At 39.2% G+C, this 22,948-nt stretch overlaps 1 protein-coding gene across 1 annotated transcript; it reads right to left on the bottom strand.

The window, feature by feature from the left end:
- Positions 1-671: 671 nt before the first annotated feature.
- LOC121420020 (protein piccolo-like) lies at positions 672-21,312 on the bottom strand. Its single transcript, XM_041614543.1, is given in 7 exon segments — positions 672-2,142; positions 4,475-4,512; positions 4,515-4,563; positions 6,396-6,533; positions 7,212-7,381; positions 8,078-12,314; positions 21,174-21,312. Coding segments are annotated over 6 exon segments (4,833 nt in total). The 5' UTR covers positions 12,258-12,314; positions 21,174-21,312; the 3' UTR covers positions 672-1,884.
- Between the last annotated feature and the right edge of the window lie 1,636 nt (positions 21,313-22,948).

Genomic DNA, 22,948 nt, shown 5'->3' with positions numbered 1-22,948 from the left:
GTTGATTCAAAGTGTGATCTTTATCATTTATCACTTTTCGTGAAAATTCAGTATGGTCTTATTGTTTCTGAGGCCACTTTGTATAATTCCTCTATTATGAATTATGATATTGATGTCAATAACTCTTTGTAAGACAGGAACCAGAAAGGCCAGAGGATTCATCTTTTAATATCTAAACTGCATATTAGGGCCCTGCCTTACAAAGAATTACAATTGATCTGAACAACCCCAAGTATATGGAAATCCATCAATGTCATCATTTCATCTCCAGGATATTTGCAAAATGTCCTTTGTAAACAAAGAGAAGCGAGTTGAATTGACAAGAAAGACATTGAATGTATGAATATAGATCATCATTTAGAATATATTTTGAAGAAAAATGTATTCTCGCTATTGACGTTGCTGGCTTTCCATAGTTGTGAATGATTAGATCAATCGTAAGTCCTTGTAAGATGGGACCCAGATTATATAATGGAACTCAGGACTGACAACCTTAAATCATAGGCCGGGGGGGCCTCAGAGGCCCCCCATCAACGAATCGCGCGATATTTTTCGCCATGCAAATTTTTTTGACCGCGCCGCTCGCTGAAAGAAATTACTGTACACTTGTGTAGATTATGTCCCCAGGCAACCCGTGTGCCAATTTTCGGCGCGATCGCGCGGTCGATGGCCGAGATCTCAAGGCCATATGAACTCCCAAAATACCCCGGCCTAGATAGGGTTAAATATTAATGGAACAAGGGCATTTGGAGATAAGTGTACAGAGGCAGTCAGATGCAGCCCGGAGTCTCTAAAATTCTTGTGACAATTGAGGATTCAGGAATTTGGAACCTCTCGAAATAAAATATATCTTTACCTGCAGTAGTTTCCAGGGGCCTTTATCACATTGCTGTTCGTAAATTCACGCACGACTACATACGTGACCGGTGACCATTTTTTTTTAATATGCTAAATGAAAATTCCAAATTATCCCTGTTTAAGCAAAATGCCCAATTAAAAATAAGGATTTTTTTCTACAAAGATCTGATGTCAACTGGAGCTGAAAGGAATCAAAATGATTTAGAATCTGATTTAGAACCACAAAAAAGGGTCAACAGTCATGATGCAATAAGTTGTGTGTAACCCAAGTACAGCTTTGTGAAAAACCCATCACACCAGATTTACATGTGGTTCTAGAGTTGGTCTAACTCGTTCTCAGGTAAAATCTAAAACTATTGCTCGAAAAAAATAGAAATAAAGCAGCAATCCAGGGCAAGTGGTGCACAGGTGGGTCTGTTAGGTATTACATGTACATATAACCTCACATTTTTGCACTCTGGTCTTGTCTCCCTAGCTGTCTGAGGGGGCCCAAGGCCTGGTCTAATTATAGGTTTTCAACATGAACAAAGGTGTTTGCACTAAGGTCATGGCAATCCTCTTGTGTGTAGGTCCAAGGCCTGAACTGAGACCATCTGTGAGTTTCACATGTTAGGACCTACCTACATGTAATGCTTTTGCACTCTTGATCCTGTCATCCTACATGCAGATGTCTCAAGCTCAAAGACGTGGTCTAAGCCTATCTGTTGATAGGCCCTTATTATCTACACATCCATGACCTGGAATATCTGTAGTTTAACACATTTCCTTAATCTTTTAGACGTACATGTAAGTTCCAGTCAACCCTGTTGTCTGCAGGGCATACCTAGATTAAGACCGTCTGTAGGCTTCACATGTTACCTATGGTTCTTACGCTGTCCATCTGGTAGAAAACCTGGTCTAAGACTTCCTATAGATTTTACATATTACCTCGATGTCAGGCTAGTATACAGTATGTAGGCCCAAGACCTTGACTGGGGACATCTGCGGGTTTCGCACATTTCCTGACTCTTCCCACTCAAACCCATGTCACGTTGAGAGGCCTTTCCTTAATCTATCAAGTTCATTCTTCTCTTGTTGGTGCCTCTCTGTGAGTTCCTGAAGTCGTGCCATCTCTAAGGCAGTGTTCTCCTCGTGGCTGCTGAAGGTCTCTTCCCTCACGCTAGAGGACCTGGACCCACTCCCGCTGTTCCTGGAGTTGGCCCCGCTGCCGTAGAGTCTGTCATGGAGCACCTCGGGCGGTGTTGGTGCAGGAGGCTTCGGGATATGTTTTGCGTATTCCAGGGCCTACAAAAACGATAGTGAAACAAGCAAAAGACGTGCAGCTAGTATTATTGGTGGGTTGGCCTTCGCTGAATGGTTTATCTCATTCTCAATAGGCTGATAAAACCTTGTCTCTCAAAATGTTAATATTTTCATAACTTGGAAGAAAAAACTATAGTTTTAAGACATTAGTTGCCCATTCCTTCCTTTAAAATGGAAAGGCTTCTTCCAGCAAGGAATCTGTAACACCTTATACATGAAGTTGATATATATTCTTTTTGTGCTTACTTGTTTGAAAAGATTGTTGGAAACTGTATACAAATCACATCTAAAAATAGATCTATGATTACAATTAGAAGGGGAAATCCAACGTTGGACAATATGGCCATAATAAATTCAAGAATAAATGTGAAAAAATATATGAATATATACGTATTAAGATAAAAATAATTTTCTAAAAGTGCATTTATTAGAAGGTCAGATTTCGCCATTAGAAAGGAAAATAGAAACTGCAAAACACAAAAGATAAATGCAAAAAAGACTCCCATTCGTGCAGTTAGTTTCCCCCAAACACTCATACTGTATATGAAAGTGAAAATATAAAATTCAACCGTCATCCAAACCTGAAACAATTTTAATGGTACCCCCCCCCCAAAAAAAAACACAATCCATCTCACCACTGTCCAACTTTCATTGCAACATCTGCTCAACATGACATCACATGCCAGCATTATGCAAGTAGTTCTCCCCCCCCCCAAAAAAAAAGTATAAGTCTGACCAAGTACACAATAATGTTACCTTTATAATTTTTTCTCTCTTTTTAAAAGTTTTAGGAGTAGTTAACCTTCCACTTTCAGGTGTTAATAAGGGTGCTTGATGTTGTAATGGTAGAATTTGGTAGAAATCTCTTCCATGGAAGGTATTGTTTCAATACATGTTATGTATATTGTACATGTAGCAACTGTACTGTATTAAATCCCTTAAATTTGTTTGGGTAGAAATCAGACTGTTCTTCAACACAAGAATTGAAATGTATTAGGTTACAATGTTGACCATCTAGTGGAAATGAAATTGAACACTTTGTTCAACCGCAATTTGGAGTACTGTATGGGCATCATCTTCCTCACAATATATTGACAGAGATTAACCTATTTGAGACTGTTGAATGATTTCAGAATTACATTACACACAATTTGAATATAACACTTCCTCTCCCTTCAGGACGGAGTTATATTTTTCGCAAGGGATTATTCTTTGCCCGAAGCACGCAGCGCTGAGGGGAAAATAAAGCTTCCGAAGGGAGTTGAAATATTATTTGTTAAAAAAGATAGACCGGGCAATATAGTCTATGTGGATTCGCCATCAGAGATTGCGTTCATCATCATTCTGGCTCTCTGGGGAGCGTTTCATGAAAGGACTACATGTCCCATTTTATCCGACAGTTACCATAGTAACAGTACCTCTCAGCCAATCAACATTAGAGAAAGATGTCAGATCTGACAACTTGTCAGATGAAAATATTGATGAAACACTCCCCTGATTCACCCAAAATTCTTGCTGCAGCTCTGATTCATCTATGCCATAATAGAAAAACTTTGGAAAATGCATCAAGCGCGTTCTTCATGCAAGCGACGCGTTAACACTAGCACGTACATGAACATCAAATAAACTACCTGATTACGCAACTTGCAAGCACTTTAGCAGCAAGTGATGCCACCTTAATGGTGAATAAAACACCAACGCTGCAATTGACAATACAACGCACTTATATTCACTGAGGTGACATCAAAACCTAGAATGATCCTCGCAGCTATGGTCACGTGATGGCGTATTGACCGATCACTGATTCAAATACACATAGCCTACATGTACATGTATGTTCCCTGTATTAAATATGTAGCTAGTCCTAAAATATACCTCTTTGAGATAATTATAATACAGAAAATTATTATTTGTGTAGACTGTTTAAAGCTAAAACATTATTGAGAGGAAGAGTCCCAGAAGCTGTTTTGCCCCTTTAATTGGTAACATAATTACTGTGGTAGTAGAGTGGTAGGAATGTATTGGGTCATGAATTAGTCAAGTGGGCCTGCAGTGTATATAACAATACTACACTGCTCAAAATGTTGCATTATGGGTAATTAACCTGGCCAGATATGAGTAATTGAGGAATGGAGGTGGTGCTATTAAAGCCTGTTGGTTTTTATAATCTTTAAAGTGAAACAGTAGAGGTTCATATCTAGGAATACAATTTGTCATTTTAAGAAGAGGATTAATTTTGATAACAGCAAACACACTCTGTGCATGTTAAAAGCCAGTGCATGTGCCATCCTATTAAAAAAAAAATTCAACTGACCACAGATCTGGTGTCCCTGGGCGACTGATCCGCGGGCTATTATTATTCCTTATTCTGGGAAGGGGGACCGAATCGGCATAGGCTAGCATCTGGAATGGTAGGAACAGGACCACCAATTTCAGTGAGGATTTGAAGATGATTTTGAAAGAGAATAAGGGGGGGGGGAGGGTAAGAAATGAGGGAAGATAATGCGAATAAAATGTTACAAGATGTTTTTATGTTGCTTGCGGCCTACAGAGAAAAATGGTCCTCCAAAAATTGCCTGGTCAAATTTTCTTCATTAAAAAAAACCATTTTGGGTGTGTCCTCTGAGGTGGCTGAATTAAAAAGAATAAATAAATAAAAATTGGTAGAGACCTATATACTCTTTCCAATGTATAGTATTATTTAAAGAATATCCTATTCTAAAATGAATCTTTTTGGGGGATCATAATTATCGCAACACAAATTTCTTGGCAAAGCGTTGGTGAGGGTTAGATGTGCAAACATGACCATGTGAGTCCAACACTTTGATATATTCTCTGAAAGAATTAATCTCAAAACAAGAAGAAGAAAATGGAAAATGTTGCATGTTCTGCACTCTCACCAGTACACGTCTAAAAACTTGTCAAAATCTTGCGGCTTTGTCACCTAAATGACCCATATGGAAATGAGTTGTTCTGTACGATTACAGTGGGGTGGGGGTAATACGGTAGGAACAAAGTCAATAGTGGTTAATGCATGCAAAATAGAAACGAAATCTATATCATAAACACCGGGGGGGGGGGGGGGAGCCACTTTCATTGACTATTGGATACCATGTTTGACCAATACTGACCATGGGGTCTCGAAAAGCACCCTAAACAAGTATTTTCCATGTTCTGAAAATGCACCCCTTAACAAGTTTTGGCCGGTGAAACCTACCCTTAACAAGTATTGGAGAGAAAACGTTACCCTTGACAAGTATTCCCTGAATTGACCCCCTAAACAAGTAAAACGATAATTGTTATCCCCTACAGTTTATGTCACGGACATCGGCTTTACCTTTACTTTCATTGGGTTTAGTATCACCCCACACACCTCGCTCAAATCGGACCCTAGACACGTACACAGTGTTGGGGCAAAAAGTACATCTAATGTATAAAGTAGTTTTAGTCTATTTATATCCTCATAAATAGTACCCTAAACACGTGGGTTTTCCTAGCGAAATATATTCCCTTTTTTCATTATTTTAGTGTTTTGGACACCCTTATTACATTACCTACGTAACATGCACTATCTTGAAGAAAAAGATCCTTTTTACATGTTTTTTTGGGGGGTCACGCATGGTATCCACTCGTCAATCGAAGTGCCCTCCACCCCAGGCATCAATACTGAGCAAATCAAGGTCAAACAATTCCAGAATAAAGAAAATTAACCAATCATGACCCTAAAGCCTAAACTTGGAAGAGTAAAATAACAAGATATGGATTACAAATCAAATTAGCCAACCTCTAATAAAGCCAGGTGAGACAGAATATGTGACTGTCAGAAATGTGCAGAACAGAATTGCATTAACCCAATCTACAGGAACTTTCTCATGTATACATGTTTTTGCATTGGAGATATTACAGGCTCAAAAAGGACAAGGAAGTTGTATTCAATAAAAGTGAGGAAATTATTCGTAAAATTTACAAATTGGCTTTTATTTCATATTTTAGATTCAAAGTAGCAAAAATATTTCCTATTAAATGTTCTAACAATTTATGGTCCGATGAATGAGCCTTGCAGATTTGAGCTACGTTTCATGGAGACTTGTTATAATGACAAACGCAAGATTTCTATAACAAATTTACTATCAGCCAATGAAATTGAATGCTTTCAGTGGCTTATAACTGTTATTGTAAATTTGTTATTATGACAAGTTTTATGAAACATACGCTTGGTTCGATAGGGATCTTACCAGTTCTCTCTTTGAGGTTTCTGTCTGTGGGCTGCCCTTCCCTGGGGTATGACTGGCCTGGGGGGAGGCCCTTATCATCTTCTTGTTCTGTTCCATCACCTGACGAGCGTAATCCCGCTGCCGGGCCACTTTCTCATTCTGCAGGGATGAAAGACATAGAGACATAGAGACATGAAATAATTCCACCAACGCTTTGACTTAAAAATCACTCACAAAGACCATTGTCCATTCCCAGACATCAAATCACCTCCATAGATTGTCTACTCCTTGACATAAAAATACCCTCTCCTCACGTCAGACATCAAATGGCCAACAGATACATGTATTTTTTTTTCTTTGACTACTGTGGCATCTCTTAGCAAATCATTCAGTTGCGCCTTCGACTCTCTTACGCCAAAGGGCAACAATGGCTCGTTACTGATGCTTTGGCGTTTTACCGATGTCGTAAATTTCATAGCAAGGTCATATTGAGGTATTGTGTAATTAATGCCAGAGTAAATGAACAACCCTTTGTGGAAATTTGAATTAAACGTGTTGCAACTCTGTGGACAAGTCTTGAGTTTAAAATTATAAGATCTGGGGTTCAAATGCCACTGCACTACTCGCATCCTTTGACAAGGCATTTATCTAACTTTACCGCTCTCCATGCAGGCGTAGTAAATTGGTTTAGGAAAGGAATTCCTTGAATATTCAAAAGCCCGATAAGGGTGACCATGGTGAAGCTGTGGAAATAATAGGCAGTGCTTACAAACAGAAACATTGTATTAAAAGCTATATTAATGTTGCATATCATCATCACCATCATCATTATCTTACCCTGATATTCATAGTTTCCTTGTCCGGCCCCAGACCACCAAACTTGAAATCCTTCTTTAGATTCTGGAAGTCCTTGAGGGTGTACGGTTTATACTGAGGCCCTTGCTTCTGCTTCTGGAGCTTCAGTAGGTAGCCATCAGGGTCACTGGTCCTCAATTCCTTGTCTTCTCCTGCAGGTATGAAGAGTATAAAACGATTTATATTTTGCGCACTTTGATTATTCCCAGTTATAATATTGGTCTTGTTAACGGATAGGGTGCATTTTTTGTAAATCTAGGAGTAATTAATTTTTCAGTACTTACTTGATATCTTATGTTTTCCATGAATATAGAAGTATAATTTGAACCCAGCTTTCGATAGAAGAGTGGTATGAAACTTTCGTTTACACTAGGGTTAAACCCAAGTTCAATCAGAATACCAGCCGATACGAGTCTTTTCTCAGTTCAGTTCTACTTTATTTCATTACTTCAACCTCAATTTGAATCCAAACACTGACCCTCTTGAACCACTAATTTACATGTAGGTTGAGTTGTCAGTGTATTATTCCCCATCCCACTTGAATGAAAAGTGTGACTTGCAAAGGCATGTACGCCCATGACGTACATCTGTAAACTGTACAAGTTGCCAGTATAAAATATAATGCCACTTTGTACCAGAGATCAAAGGGCAACGTCATCCCAACAAATGTTGATTCAAATACAAAATTTAATATGACTAATTCCTTATTTTAGATGTGATTTTCATTTTAAGTTTTAAGTGTTATGCTAGTTTGATTTTTCACTTCCTATTCGATTAACTTTTTTTTTTTTTTTTTTGTTGGAATGGACTTGCCTTTCATGATGACTGAAAATCAACCGTGAACTCACCACTTGTTCTCCCAGAGTTCTGTATGTCAGGAAGCACTTGGAAAGGACTTGTCCTGGATGGCATAGGATGGGTGTAAGCCATCCTTTGTCTTGGACTTGTCTGGGTGGCCTCATAGCTTCCTCGAGGATCCACAGAAAACGGACCTCCCACTCCAGGTTGATTTGCATTCTGCATGGCATTCATTCTTGCATAGGCGTTTGCACGATCTGCAGACCAGCTGAAGGGTTGACCATTAACCTGGTTAAGATTGGTGTCAGGAGTGGGATAGCCACCTTGGTATGTGTTTCCACCTCCATAGTTACCAGGTAGGGACCCATTCCGCATAGGTGGTGCAGGCCCTTGTCCTTGGGGATAGATGTTGGGATCTGACATACCTCGAGCTAACATGATCATCTGCTGTTCGCGAATAACTGCCTGTGCCCATTGGTCATTTGATCGGCTGGTTGCACTTCCATGTGGTGTCCACCCAGTTGAGGACTCCTGGCCATCATCCAGAGAGCTTTCCCTGGAGATCTGTGGCAGAGGTTGCCTAGGGTTCATTGGTGACCTTAAACCCTTCTTCTGCTGGAAACCCTCTGTGTACTTTTTATTTGGAGGATCCCGTCTCAATTTGGCTGATGTTTTATTGATGTCAATGAAGTTGTGTTTAGGTTTGGGCTGTTGCCTTCTGGGACCTGGATGTTTCCTTTCTGATTGCCCAGATGTGTCTCGCTCATGTGGGTAAGGGTCTTCCATGTCTTGTACCGGAATTGGCCTACCCGGACTAGCAAATGGACCTTGTGGATTCGGTTGATATTGGTATTGCAGTCCAGAATGCGGGTGCTGAGGCATTTGTTGTTGAAACGGTCCTTGTTGCATGGGATCCTGCATTTGTGGGTGATGTTGTGGGTATTGCTGTTGGCCAGGGTAATTTGGCATCATCTGTTGAGGCATTTGCTGGTTCATTCCAGGACTCATCAATGGATCCACAAACTGTGGCTGAAGAGGGGCCGCAAACTGTTGGCCTTGGTTTGGGTAGCCAGGTTGTCCCATGACAGGTTGCCAATGTGCCTGTGGATTACCCTGGTAGTTTCCTGGGATTGGCTGAGCATATGCACCTGCAGGAAATGGCATTTGACCCTGCTGATTATATCCAGGAGGTTGATGCCCTGGACCCTGCTGTTGAAAAGGAGCAACCCTCACTTGTCCAAATGGTCTTGTTTCTCCTGTATGCCTTGGGGACTGAAGCGGACTTTGGTACGGCAGTGTGTTGTAATTATTCCCTGTGATATGTTCATCTGACGTCTGAATGGCACTTTCACGGTCCATTGTCTGAATAGAAACTTCTTGAACAGGACTCTTTAACTCAGATTCTTCAACATCTTCAGGTGTTGGTAGATCTTCTAAACCTGTTTGGAGGCAAGCAGATTTCACAGGCCTTTCTCTTGAAGACTCAACTTGTGCCACAGGTGGGAGAGCGGAATCTAAGTTTCCCTCCTGCTGGGTTTCAACTGGAGAAATTTCAATCTCATCCTCAATGGGAGAAACTTGTCTATCTACCAACTTTCTTACAGGGATCCTGGATCCTTCTCTACCAGATTTCTGTCCTGATCCATTCCTGGTGCTGTAACCACTACCATACCTTGAAGAGTCAGCTGCAGACACTTCCCTTGTCTGCTGCTTTCCACTTGAAGATTTCTTGTTTGATTTCTGTCGAGGTGGAGAAGGCTTAATTCTATACATTATCCTTAAATCTGGCGTTTCGGGAGTTTGTGGGGCAAAGAGTGGTCTACCAAGTTGATCAATAGGACTTCCTTTCTCATCTACGAAGTGAAGATCTTCATCATCGCTGTCATCTGATATGTATTCCACCCTAACTTTTTCTCCGCTCTTTAATTTCACTTTCTCTACTTGCTCATTCCTTGGTTTGGAGGTAGGGTTAACAGTTGAAGTGTTTGAAATGGATGGATTCACAGGCTGGTTGAAGACACCAGCTTGGTGCATGTCAGACCAGAACTGCTTATTTTCCTCCATCTCTGATCGCTGCCCTGGGGTCATGAAATCTCTTGGGCTAGGTTTTTTCCCAGTAGAATCAACTTGCCCAGCAGCCTTTGTGGCATTTGGCGAAGATACATTTTGTCGCAGAGGTCCTGGAGGGGGTTTCAAGGAAAGCGTAACATTGCTACCTGCACTGACAGACTCCACTGTTTGAGCTTTTTCTGAGCCAGACGGTACTCTTCTGAACTTACTTGATCCATTTCTTGCTCCATGCCCTCTGCTTGGACTGTTCCTGAGGTCTTCCTTCGAACTTTCATCATTTATATCTGAATTATTCATAGCTTTGCGTGAATATCTAGGAATGTTAATATCATTAGATCCTCTGCGACCATTCTCCCTTCTACTCTCATTGTTTCTCGAGGACTGGTCCCTGGGACCTCCTGAACCATCTCTAGACCTCAATGATCCATTCACGTTAGCTGACTGAGCTTGTGGTGAAGCAGGAGACACTCTATCATTAGGTGCCTGTCTTGATCTTCCACTGGAAGTCTGCCGAGATCTGTCATTTGATGACTGTCTTGTCCTGCTACGTTGTGACTCTTTTGACACTGATTCCCTTTCTCTAGAACTATCTCTCGATCTAACAGGAGTACGATTCCTGGAGGTTGTCCGGTGCCCTGGACTTGAAAGAACACCTGTAGGATCATGCTGCCTACTGCTGCTCCGCCTGCTATTCAAATTACCATGACCAGAATGTACTGACCCTCCAGAAGGGGGCCTCTCATGAGGCCCATTAGCATTGTTATTTGAATTGGAAAGTGAAGGCTTTGGAAGGACAGGCGATTGTTCTCTAGACTCCAGATTCCTTATATGACTATGTACAGGTGGCTTTTCTGAATTCTGTTCATCATCATCAGGATAACTCTCTCCAAATTGATCCCCTCTTAAAGCCGCTGGACTTCCTTGTCCTTCATCATCATCATCATAATCATGTTCTAGTGGAGTTGTATCACGGTCACTGACAAATGGCCTTACTCCATTCTGTGATCCACTATTCGGGTTTTCACCAATGCCATCATCAGATTCACCATCATTACCATCCAATGTCCTATTTCTATTTAGAGTTTTATACTGTTGCTCTGAAGGTGGCCTTTCTGAAACAGGTCCTGCATCATCCCTAAATGTTTCCTCTTTATTTTGATTATTTAATTTATCACTTCCTTCATGGAATGGATCTGCACTTCTGTCATCAACTTCATCTTCTGGCTGCAATGGTTGTGACAAAGATGGGAACTGTTCAGCAGGTTCTCCAGGATCATTCTCATCAGGAATATTTTGGTTGACAGGTGTCGGGAAGCTATCAGATGCATCTCCATCAAACTGATCTTGATCTACCTCTCCAAGGCTGATAGGGTTGGAGTCATTGAGGTTGTCCAGCTCTGCTTCATCCCGATCTGTTTCCAAGGAATCTCTTACAAAATCATTTTCTTCTTCATCATCCTCAAAGTGAGGGTCATTACTCACTCCCACATCTGGAGCACTGTCATTATTTCCATGCTCAATGTCATCACCTTGATGAACAGGATAGTCTTCATTTTCTGCTCTGTGGTCAGATTGACCTTGATGATTAGGTGCCTCCGCTTCAAGAGAGTCTGCAAGGAAGTTTTCGTCTTCATCATCATCATTTACAGGAACCTCTGCTTCCAAATGATTTTCTTCCTCATTTCCATGATCATCATGACCATCATTAAGTTCTTCGCTAGAATCAATGTCATCCTCATTCACATCATTATCAACACTTTTCTTTTTCCTCCTGGAGTCATATTCGCCTTCCCGAATCTCCCCATATGGAAGGTCCTCCTTGATTTCAATAGAATCCCTTGGAGTGTCATCCAAGCTATCCTTCAACAACACACCCTCAGGTTCAATTCCTAGATCTGCAAAGGACTTCTTCACCCTCTCCCTGAGTTCCTCCTGGTATTTGGCTTCCTCCCTAAGATTTGCCGGTGATGCTCTTTCATCTATCGGGGAGTCATCCAACTGCCGGCTCTCAACGGAAGACGGACTGTCAGCAGTCCTGAGGTTCAAATCGTCGTCAGGCATCATTTCGCCTCTTCCGTCCCCCGAGGCATTAGCAGGATCATCCTCAAGAAGATGAAGATTGTGGGCTGTGATTTTCCCAGACGATGACGCCATCGGCATCCATTCTCATTGCGGTCCTCAGAATGTGTGTGGCACTGTTGGTAGCATACAGTATATCTGCAGGAAGAAAATAGAAGAAAAAACATATAGCAAAATAATATAAAGCAAAAAAATGACACAAATTTGAGCTTCTTTATTTCCAAATTGACCAGTAACAAAACGCCACATTGCTACATGAATGTTAAACTATCCTAAAAACTAAAGTTTTACTGTTATCCAATAGCTAGATCTTTTAGTAGTCTTTAGTCAGGATTTAATAGCCCATGGTAAAGCAACAAGAACAATCAATGGTCCAGTAACTACTTTAGTAATTAAACAAAACTAAGTAATAAATATTGCATAATGTTTGACTACATGTTGTCTGAATTTCGAGATGAAAAGCCTCAATTTTTTTCTAATAAAAAAAAAAATTCAACCTGTCAACAAAATAGTAATAACAAGAATAATTTTAATAACAGTTGTCATATCGTTTAGGCCACTTCCTGGAATTGAAAGAAAATACATGTATCTACATTACATGTAAAGAATTCAAAATTCTTTTCCCTACCGGCTCAGAAGATATTGTACAATAGCCAAGCTTTCTGTCCTCAAGTGTATATACATTGCTGTTATTTTTTGTATTTTGTCTCACATTTGAAATGTTCCTAATAAATAAATGATCATAGTAATAATGATGATAATAATGATGATTATGATAATGATAATAATAATAATGGTGATAATAATGATAATGAAATCAACAACAATAATTCAACAATAATAATAATGATAAGTTAAAAAAATAACACAAAAAAAAGTAAAATAAAAAATTTCGCCTGCAATGCAGCATTATTAATGATTATAAATTCATCAAATGAATTCAATAAAATCTTGAAGGAACAAGGGTACGCATCCACATTCCTGTACACCCCCTCCACGCCCTACAATAAAGCTGAAGTCAAAAAACATCAATAGATTTTCGGACAAGCCCTAAGAGGTCCAGTTTACACAATCGGCTTATAACTAGCGCGCAATCAATAAATCCTTTCATAGAAACCGATCAATATCTCCAAGGATTTCAAGACAAAACCTCTAACAGCAATTTACAAGTGCATGTAGTGCATCCAACGCAGATGTACAATCCTACATACATGTCATGTCACAGCTTTTCTGGAAGCTGCATTATCAAAATGCTGACTGGGCTAAGTACATGTATGTGGTATGTAGCTTCGTCTACATCCAGATTGTACATGTAAACCATTTTGTCTCATCGCCATTTGTCTATTTTTTTAAGGCTCTGCCCATTTCTCTAATAATCAATTGGTCTGACATCCCTTTATAATGATTTACAATGTACATGTATACAGTGTAAATTAGACTCTGGGACTATACGGCAAAAAAGATTCAATTCATTCATATGGGGGAGAACCATAAAATGCCTGAGAGTAAAAACATATTATGCAGATTTAGATACATGTGGTGACACGACATTTGTTCCTTCGACAATTACTCCGGTCTTAATATCTCAGAGGGCATTGGGTTAGTTAACCCTATCTAGGCCGGGGTATTTTGGGAGTTCCTAAGATCTCGGCCATCGACCGCGCGATCGCGCCGAAAATTGGCACGCGGGTTGCCTGGGACATAATCTACAAGACTGTATATATAGTAATTTATTTCATGCGAATCACTATTAGGTGATTATGCTAATTTATGCATAATTAGTATGCAAAATCATACTTTTTCCTCTAACTCCCTAAATAAAGCTCCAAATGTACTAATTTTGGTATACAAAGTCTTTGTGGTGTCCTTAGCAAGTGTACATGTACAGTGTACATGAAAAAATTGTGATATCAAATCATTTTCTTATGTATTGTATTGTTTTTTGCAATTTCTTATGTATTTCCCTGTTTTTTGGACCTTTTGTTTTTCATTGTTTTTTCAATGAAATTTGTTGGGGACTCTTCTGTGATTATAAAAAGCATAAAATGAATACATTTAGACTAGCAAAACTAAAAATAATCATACATTTATGAATTTTGGTTGAAAACACAATTTGCATTGACTTTGTATACGAAATCACATTTTTGAGCAATTTTCGGTCTGACATACACTTACACAATGTTGCATAATATCGGAACCACGTACCCGGGTGACGCAAAATTGGTCTCAAAAGTTGCGCAAGACTTGAAAGTAGTCAGTGAGCGGCGCGGTCAAAAAATTTCACACGGCGAAAATATCGCACGATTTGTTGAGGGGGGCTTCCCAGGCCCCCCGCCCCCCCCCCCCCCCGGCCTAGATAGGAAAGAGTTTCTATTTATTTTTTATTTACTTATTCATTTATTTATTTATTTTTATTCTATTTTTTTGCGGGGGGTATTTGTTTTTATACTTCATTTGGTTTATAAGGAATTTCGCTATGTATGCATACAATTGGAATTCGCTTGTTGTTTAGGGCTTACAATAAAACTCAAATTTATGCGATTCAATATAGCAGCAGTGCTGACTTTGAAAATGATAGAAAATAATTATCCATAAAAAACGCCATTCATGAATTATATAACAATATACTACTATGTTCATTGACCTTATTTGACCTTGTTCATATGACCTGAAACTCACACAGGATGCTCAGTGATAAATATACTTGATTACTCATTATAAATGTCCAAGTTTTATGGACTAGATTAATAAACTTTCAAAGTTACGATGGTAATTCAACAATACCCCCAACATGACCAAAGTCCATTGACCCTAAATGACCTTTGACCTTGGTGATGTGACCTGAAACTTGCACAGGATGTTTAGTGATACTTGATTATAATATTTCTAAGTTTTATGAACTATATAGCTTCATAAAAATTCAGTTATGTAGGCCTAATGTACGATGGAAATTCAACAAATACCCCCAACATTCCCAAAAGTTCATTGACCCTAAATGACCTTTTACCTTAGTCATGTGACCTGAAACTGAGGCAGGATGTTCAGTAATACTTAATCATCCTTTATGTGTAAGTTTCATTAACTACAGGCAGGTCCATAAATTTACACATGTTACATGATGACATTTCAAAAACTTAACCTTAGGTTAAGATTTTGATATTGATTCCCTCAACATGGTCTAAGTTCCTTGACCCTAAATGACCTTTGACCTTGGTCATCTGACCTGAAACCGTGGAAGAAGTTCAATAATACTTGATTACCCTTATGTCCGAGTTTCATGAACTACATGTAGGTCCATATGCTTTCTAAGTTATTAAGTCACTTCAAAAACTTACATTTCCGCCGCCGTTGTCAGAAAAGCAGCGCCTACATGTAGTCTCGCTCTGCGATGGAGACGAGACAAAAATCTTTGGTTTTTACAAGTATGTATATGGGCTAATACTCAGTCCCAGCACAGCATGGTTTCAACTGTATGGCTAGAAATAAGCACAATAGAATTGCGCCAGCATTTTTCTTGACAAACTTTAAAGCCCAGATAGGAGCATAAGCCATGATAGCCATCTGTAAAAAAAAAGTCTAAATGTAGATCTAGTTCGGAAGTTCCTTTAAAAAAAAAAATAGGCCTAAATAAATCAACTTGGCAGCGTGAAAAAGTAAGATTTTGATAATCATTTTTACAAAAATGCAAAATGATTTTAATATTAATAATATTAATTCAACATGCTATTCCCATAACAATATGTTATTTTTTTTTACCATTTCTGCCAGCAGGAAATGATTTTGGGCAAGCCCAAGAACTCGCCTGCTTTCAGCTTTACTTCATACACCCTGTACAGTAATCTTTGGTGGGATTAGAAATGCCCAAATGTTTAATTTTTCAAATTACAATTTAAGAAAACTTTGTCTGCTAAGTTTATAGGAGGTCCTTTTCTTAGACTTGCCCTTTGCCAAACCTTCGTCATATGTGAAGTAGTTTTCCTGACAGAAATAGACCTATTTATCGGTCTAAATCTAAACTAGACCCTATATCTTGTTTGTGATTTGATTGGTTAATCAATTTTGTGATACTTTTTTTTTACATTGTGAAAGTGGAAGAGTGGTCTTGATGGGACTTGAAGAGCTGCAAAATGTGGGGGTAGGCCTGGACAGACCAATTCCTCATTTGACTAATCAAACCTAGACTGATTTTTTTCAAACATTTTCTAAATTTATTTTGTCCTCCTCTTACACAGACGGATGACAGCCATTGGGATCGCAATGGTGGAGCAAGCAAAATTTAGGAGTTATCGAGGACGGGTAGAGCCTCCTTCTTAACGAATCGCTTTCAGAGGGTGGTCATCAATGGTATCCCTTCTGAATGGACATCTGTCCTGAGCGGAGCCCCGCAAGGGACCGTTCTCGGCCCCCATCTTTTCTTGATGTTTATCAACGACATCCATGAAAACGTCTCCAGTACAACGCGTCTATTTGCAGATGACTGCCTTGTGTATAACACCATCAAGTCGCCTGGTGATTTTGCAAATGGACTTGAATAAGATGGTTGACTGGTCCCAAGCTTGGGGGATGAGGTTTATTCCATCAAAATGTAATACCATGAGGATCACTCGGAAGAGGAAGCCTGACCCTACAATGATGGGAAATAGACTGGAAGAAAAAGAGAACGTCCAGTACTTGGGAATCCAGCTCCAGCGCGACCTTCGCTGGAACAAACAAACACAACATGCTACGACAAAAGCAACAAGGGTACTGAACTTCATTAATAGAAATTTCTACCATTGTGCCCCCTCCATCAAAGAAAAGTTATACACTTCCCTCGTTAGACCCCACCTTGAGTACGCTGTTGCATCATGGGACCCCTACACAAAGAAGAATATACATGTAGATAGTATAGAGAGAGTCCAAAACAGAGCGGCTAGATTTGTCTCTAACACATACGGACGTGACACTAGCATCAGTGCCATTCTTAAGGACTTAGAGTGGGCCCCACTCCGTGAAAGAAGGAAGTGTCATCGCCTTACTTGCCTGTACAAAATCCTGAATGGCCAACTGGACATAGATTATGAAAACTAAATCAAGCCCCAGCCATCAAGGGGCAGAAGAGGACACACTCAACAATTCTGACAGCAGTACACAAACTCAGACTCATTTGCCAATTCCTTCTTCATCCGAGCTATCAAACAATGGAATGGCCTTCTACCAGAAACTGTAGAACAGCCATCAATAGCAACCTTCAAAAATGCTCTTACTAAAGACCCAATAATTCACAAAATCTAGACCACACTCTCCGGCACACCTCCAGTTAAAACTCTTCTTGGAGTATTTCGGAGGAACGTCATACCAAGTACCAAGTAAAAGCACATGCATAAACAAGTCCCGAATGCGGGTGCTTCTGGCTGAAAATCAAGTTGCATATTAAAGATTTTTCTTGTTTTTTAATTGCGTTTGAATTGCAACTCTTTCTTTAGACCAAAGCTTCGGTCTCTGTTTTGTTGGTTGTTCAGCTGAACTCTGTTGGCTTCACTCACCAAATACAGAGACCGAAGTTCTAGTACGATCTGTACAGGGGACTCAATGGCCATATGTTTATGCACTAAGTTTGGATAAAACAGGGACTGAGGGAGGTGAAGTTGCACAACAGCCGAGGTAAGTCACTGTTTTTGTTCCATTTAACTTGATTTTTCCCTGTTTTTTGGCAATTAATGCCAAGAGGGAATATTAATTTGCATTTCGGTCGCGTTAATCTTCAAAAGTTTGATTCATTAAAGACAAAAATTGAAGAGCCCCGACGGGGGATTTGCATTGTAAGTCCCCTAATGGTGGCTGCAAGATAGCGAGCTGTCTGTGTACGAGGAGAAATTTTTTTAAAATTCAAAAATTCAAATAACTCCTCGAAACAGATGGCTGCCAGCTGTCTACTCAGTTTTCTGCATCGCACTCACACGTATTATATATCGAGAGGATAGTAGTATTACTAATACTAACCTTGCACCATGAACCGCATTTCGCAGTGGATTTCTAACTAGTGGGTCGCACGTGCTGTGACCCCACTTCTGGTGCCCACAACACACAACTTCTTTTAAAGGTCAAGTCCACCTCAGATAAATGTAGATTTGAATCAATAGAGAAAAATTAGACGAGCACAATGCTGAAAATTTCATCAAAATCAGATGTACCCCCCAAAAAAAAAATTAGAAACTTATGACATTTCAAAATTTCGCTTATTTTCAACAATTTTCAACAGCAATATGAGCGAGCCAGTTACATCCAAATGAGAGAGTTGATGATGTCAGTCACTCACTCACTATTTCTTTTGCTTTTTATTTTTTGAATTACACTGTATACAACATTTCAATTTTTACAAATTTGACGATTAGGACCTCCTTGCCTGAAGCACAAAATGTTAAAATAATGGAATTCCACATGTTCAGGGAGGAATGAAACTTCATTTCACATGACAATGACGAGAAAATAAAAATACTTCATATTTCATATATAAATACACAAGAAATAGTGAGAAAGTGATGTCACCAGTTCCTCATTTACATACCAACCGAGATGTGCATATAGCCATAGGCCTAGGTGTTTTGTGAAATGAAGCGAAACTTTAAAATACGATAACTTTCTTGTACATCCAATTTTGATGAACTTTTCAGTGTTATGCTTGCTGAATTTTTCTCTTTTTATTCAAATCAAGTTTTCCTTGGGTGGACTTGTCCTTTAAGTTCTATGGCTTAATTTTTTTTTGCGCAACAGTATGTAATGTACGGTGCCTGTGGTAATGAACCCTGGCCTTGAGTCGAGAGCACTCAGTCAATGAACAAGGTTATGATATAACCTTGTTCTCACTTATATCTCCATGTGTGGCAAAATAAGGGTGGCAATGTTTGGCTTATTTTCTCTTTTTCTTTGGGGCAAATGCTTGATTTTTTTACACTGAAAGTTTCCATTACACCTAATATTCATACAACTTGACTCTTATTAAAATTTCATTCTTTAAATTATTTTTTTCTTAATTAAAAATAGAGATCAAAAAATGAAAATTTTCTTGCCATATTACTTTGCACCAATAGAGGGCGTACAAAAAATATGCCCAAAATTCAAGTTTTTGAGCGCTCTGTTGAATACAAAAATTATTCCCAAGTTACTAGCAGTAAACAAGTGCTTGATAGCACCCATGGGTTCAAAGCATCTCGCGTGCGAAGGAATATCAGTCGTACATGTATGCCCTCGACACACACGACACAGTTAAACTTTTCTGGGCTATTGCCCACATAAAATATTAGTTCTGCTATGGCATTTGCCGAATCATTTAGATCCTTCCGTGACTTCTCCTTGAAGTTTCTTTTAAAAAACATGTATATTTTCTTGATCTTTAGTGAAGATTTTACGCAGATGAAAACTGATCAGCGCGGATATAAATTTTCGCCCAAAGAGGGCGCGCGATTTATAATCATATCAAAGACACGACAAGGGAAAGACTAGGCACCTACACTACTTCTACATGCAAATCGACGCAAGGCATAACGCGAAGTCTGTGAAGTGTCCAATCTTTTCATTGTATAGACCTTTGGATACCGTATACGTATTATTGACGTTCGTTAAAGCTTGTACCGCTGGTTTCTTTCCAGGCACGTATATTATTTTCATTTTTTTTATTAGTCATCTTCTTAAATTCATTGCAAATAAGTGTTATCATCACAAACAATAATCTTTAATTATGTTTTTGAAGGTATTTCATTCATTGATGCCCATAATTAGTAAATTAATCATAAGGATTGCACATTCAAAGAATTTAGATACAGTTATAAAATGACCAAGGAGCTGAATCAAGGTTGTGAAATTATTATATTAGCACCACCAACGGGCTTCCTTGTATTTCTGTGGAAGAGACAAGCGAAGTCACTTTCGAGGCCGAGGTAAGCGAAATTTGCTTTTTTTTAATGATTATTATTTTCATAGGCCTATTTCTTTAATCTATTGCTACATTTGTACTTACCGGCAAGAGCCCTGGTGCGTAGCGAGAAGGAGTTTCGGCAAATATTACTTCAGCAATGAAGCGATGTTTGCCGACTACTTCGAAATCCAGGGTCAAGCACGGTCTATCGAGGTTAGTACATATACTAACCTAGACAGCTGGCAGCCGTCTGTTTCGAGGAGTTTTTTAACATTTTTTTTTATTTCTCCTCGTACACAGACGGCTCGCTATCGTGCACCCACCATTAGGGGACTTGCAATGCAAAATCCCCCCGTCGGGGCTCTTCAATTTTTGTCTTTAATGAATAAAAATTTTGAAAATTAACGCGACCAAAATGCAAATTAATATTCCCTCTTGGCATTAGTAGCCAAAAACCGGAGAAAAATCAAGTTAAAAGGGACAAAAACAGTGACTTACCTCAGCTGTCGCGCAAATTCACTTCCCCGTTTTATCCGATCTTAAGTACATAAACATATGGCCATGAGTCCCCTGTACAGATCGCGCTAGAACTTCGGTCTCTGTATTTGGTGAGTGAAGCCAACGGAGTTCAGCTGAACAACCAACATAACAGAGACCGAAGCTTTTGGTCTAATAGTAACCTCGTACAATGTGTGAGTGCTTGAGAGTTGAGTCTGCATCGCCATCAGCCTAGGCTAATTAAGTATCGGGGCCGTTCCCCACCAAATTACAAAAAGCATGGAATGGCCAGTATCTCTCTCCCACATGTGCATGTGACTGATTTGGTCTTTCACTTTTTCGTTCTTACAAAATCTTACTGACCTCTGCTCGTGCTCCTCCCTCGCCTTCGCTGCTTCGCCTTCATTCAGTGGTGGAGCTCCTCGAGTCGAGACACCGCGGCGCGACAGAGGGAGCCCCCGTCCTCGGCGGCGGCTTTGCACTTGCAGCTGCCGCGGCGAAGCCACCGCACAGGCAGATAGCGCAGTCAACATAACTGACTACCCTCCGATTATACGCTAATTTGTCATGAAAAACAAAGACATGAATTTATATTGAAACCTTACCATCACTGCAATCCAGTACATATCTCCAAAATGCTACATCCTAATCGAAACATGACTCCTTTATGTATTATCATCCATTTTCACATCGACTTTTTCAGAGTGAAACCATTCCCATCATGCCTTACGATGTTGTTGTCACTTCATTAACATATTGTTGTTAGGCAACTTTGACCCCGCCCATTGAAACATGACAGGAAGTTTTAGGACGTAGTCGCCCTGCGATTACTCTACCCAAAAATGTATCGCCCTTGCAAATGACGGTCAAAACACTGGCGTATAGATCTATCAATAGGGTGGATTGGGGAACGCCTCTCCAAAAATAAGTTTCACAACAAACAAAGCAAAGGTAATGGATATTATTTTCCGAATATTGTGTCAAAAACTATTGAAAAAAATAATATTTGAGGTAGTTTGCTCACTCACCTCGTTCTCTCGCATCTTTTAGAACTTTTGTTCCAACTTTTGTTCCATCCGCCATATCTAACCCCTCAAAATTTTCAGCTTATAATTCCCTTAATTTTAACAATATTGTAAAAGTCTCAAAATCATTCATGAAAATCATACAAAATGAGTCGCGCCAAGCATTTCTCTAAATATCTAATTGTCATCATTTCCACATCTTTCACCCTTCTGTCCTTGTTTTGATTCAGTTATAATCATTCCATTCCATGTTATAGGGATTGTCTATGACGAAAAACGATAAAAATGCCAAAATTATCTGACAACCGATTTGTTTTCCCTTGTTCCTTATAAATATGGCCATTACAATCGAAAGATTTATGGATAGGTCTATAAAAGTATCTACATTTAGAGTTTTGCATTAAGCTTATGTTGTCAATTATTTATTTATACGAGGAAAATGCTCTCTGGCACTCAGGTTCCCTTTGCATTTCCTTATGTTTGAATATGATTGTTTAAAATTTGTCTTGAAAGAAACTCAGTAGCTCTCAATCAATCAATTATCGATAAATCAGTTAATGAATCACATTTTGAGGACGGGTTATACTAAAAAGGGAGTAAAACCTAAATTCCTCTGCTCACATACCTTTATTTGGTTGGTGATCGATCGACATGCAGTGGAGTAATTATGAGCCAAAATAAAGTTGCGAGCGAGCAAGCAAAAATTTCGACATATTAAGTACAAAAATCAAAATTCTGTGATAGATATTGACAACCATAATACTGTTTGGAAAATTATATAATATTCTACCATTCTATCTATCCTTAGGGTAAGGGTTTTTTTTCTTGGTCGTGAAAAATTTCTCCATCTGTAGGCCTACGCTCCCGGTTGATGATGTAAAGGTGTAACTTAAGTGTTATTCACATTTGGAGTAAAAGTGATTAAGGGCCTTTTTACAAGTAAATCTTGAATCATCGCTGATGATTGCTATTGAATCGTGACTGCGGTTAGCGTTCGTGATTCTAATCATGTTCTAGTTTGGGTTCACACGTGCTTAAAGGGGAAGTTCACCCTGAAAAAAAGTTTATTGTAAAAATAGCAGAAAAAAATCATAAAAAATATTGCCGAAGGTTTGAGAAAAATTCATCAAATAATTAAAAAGTTATTTGAATTTCAATTATTTGATTTGTGACGTCATATGCATTCCTACATAGCGAATGGTAAGAATCAATGAAATGTCATTTTCTCAGAAAACTGAAAATGGTTTTCATTGTACCTTTTGTATATCAATAGACAACTCATTTCACACCCCATCATGAATAGAAAACAAAATAAAGTCATCAGAAACCATACGAAATTTGACATTCACGCATTT

The sequence above is a fragment of the Lytechinus variegatus genome, chromosome 8 (genome assembly GCF_018143015.1).
Source record: "Lytechinus variegatus isolate NC3 chromosome 8, Lvar_3.0, whole genome shotgun sequence".
In the NCBI taxonomy this organism is placed as follows: domain Eukaryota; kingdom Metazoa; phylum Echinodermata; class Echinoidea; order Temnopleuroida; family Toxopneustidae; genus Lytechinus; species Lytechinus variegatus.
The sequence above is the reverse complement of the archived record's forward strand: the minus strand, read 5'-3'. Positions and strand labels throughout refer to the sequence as shown.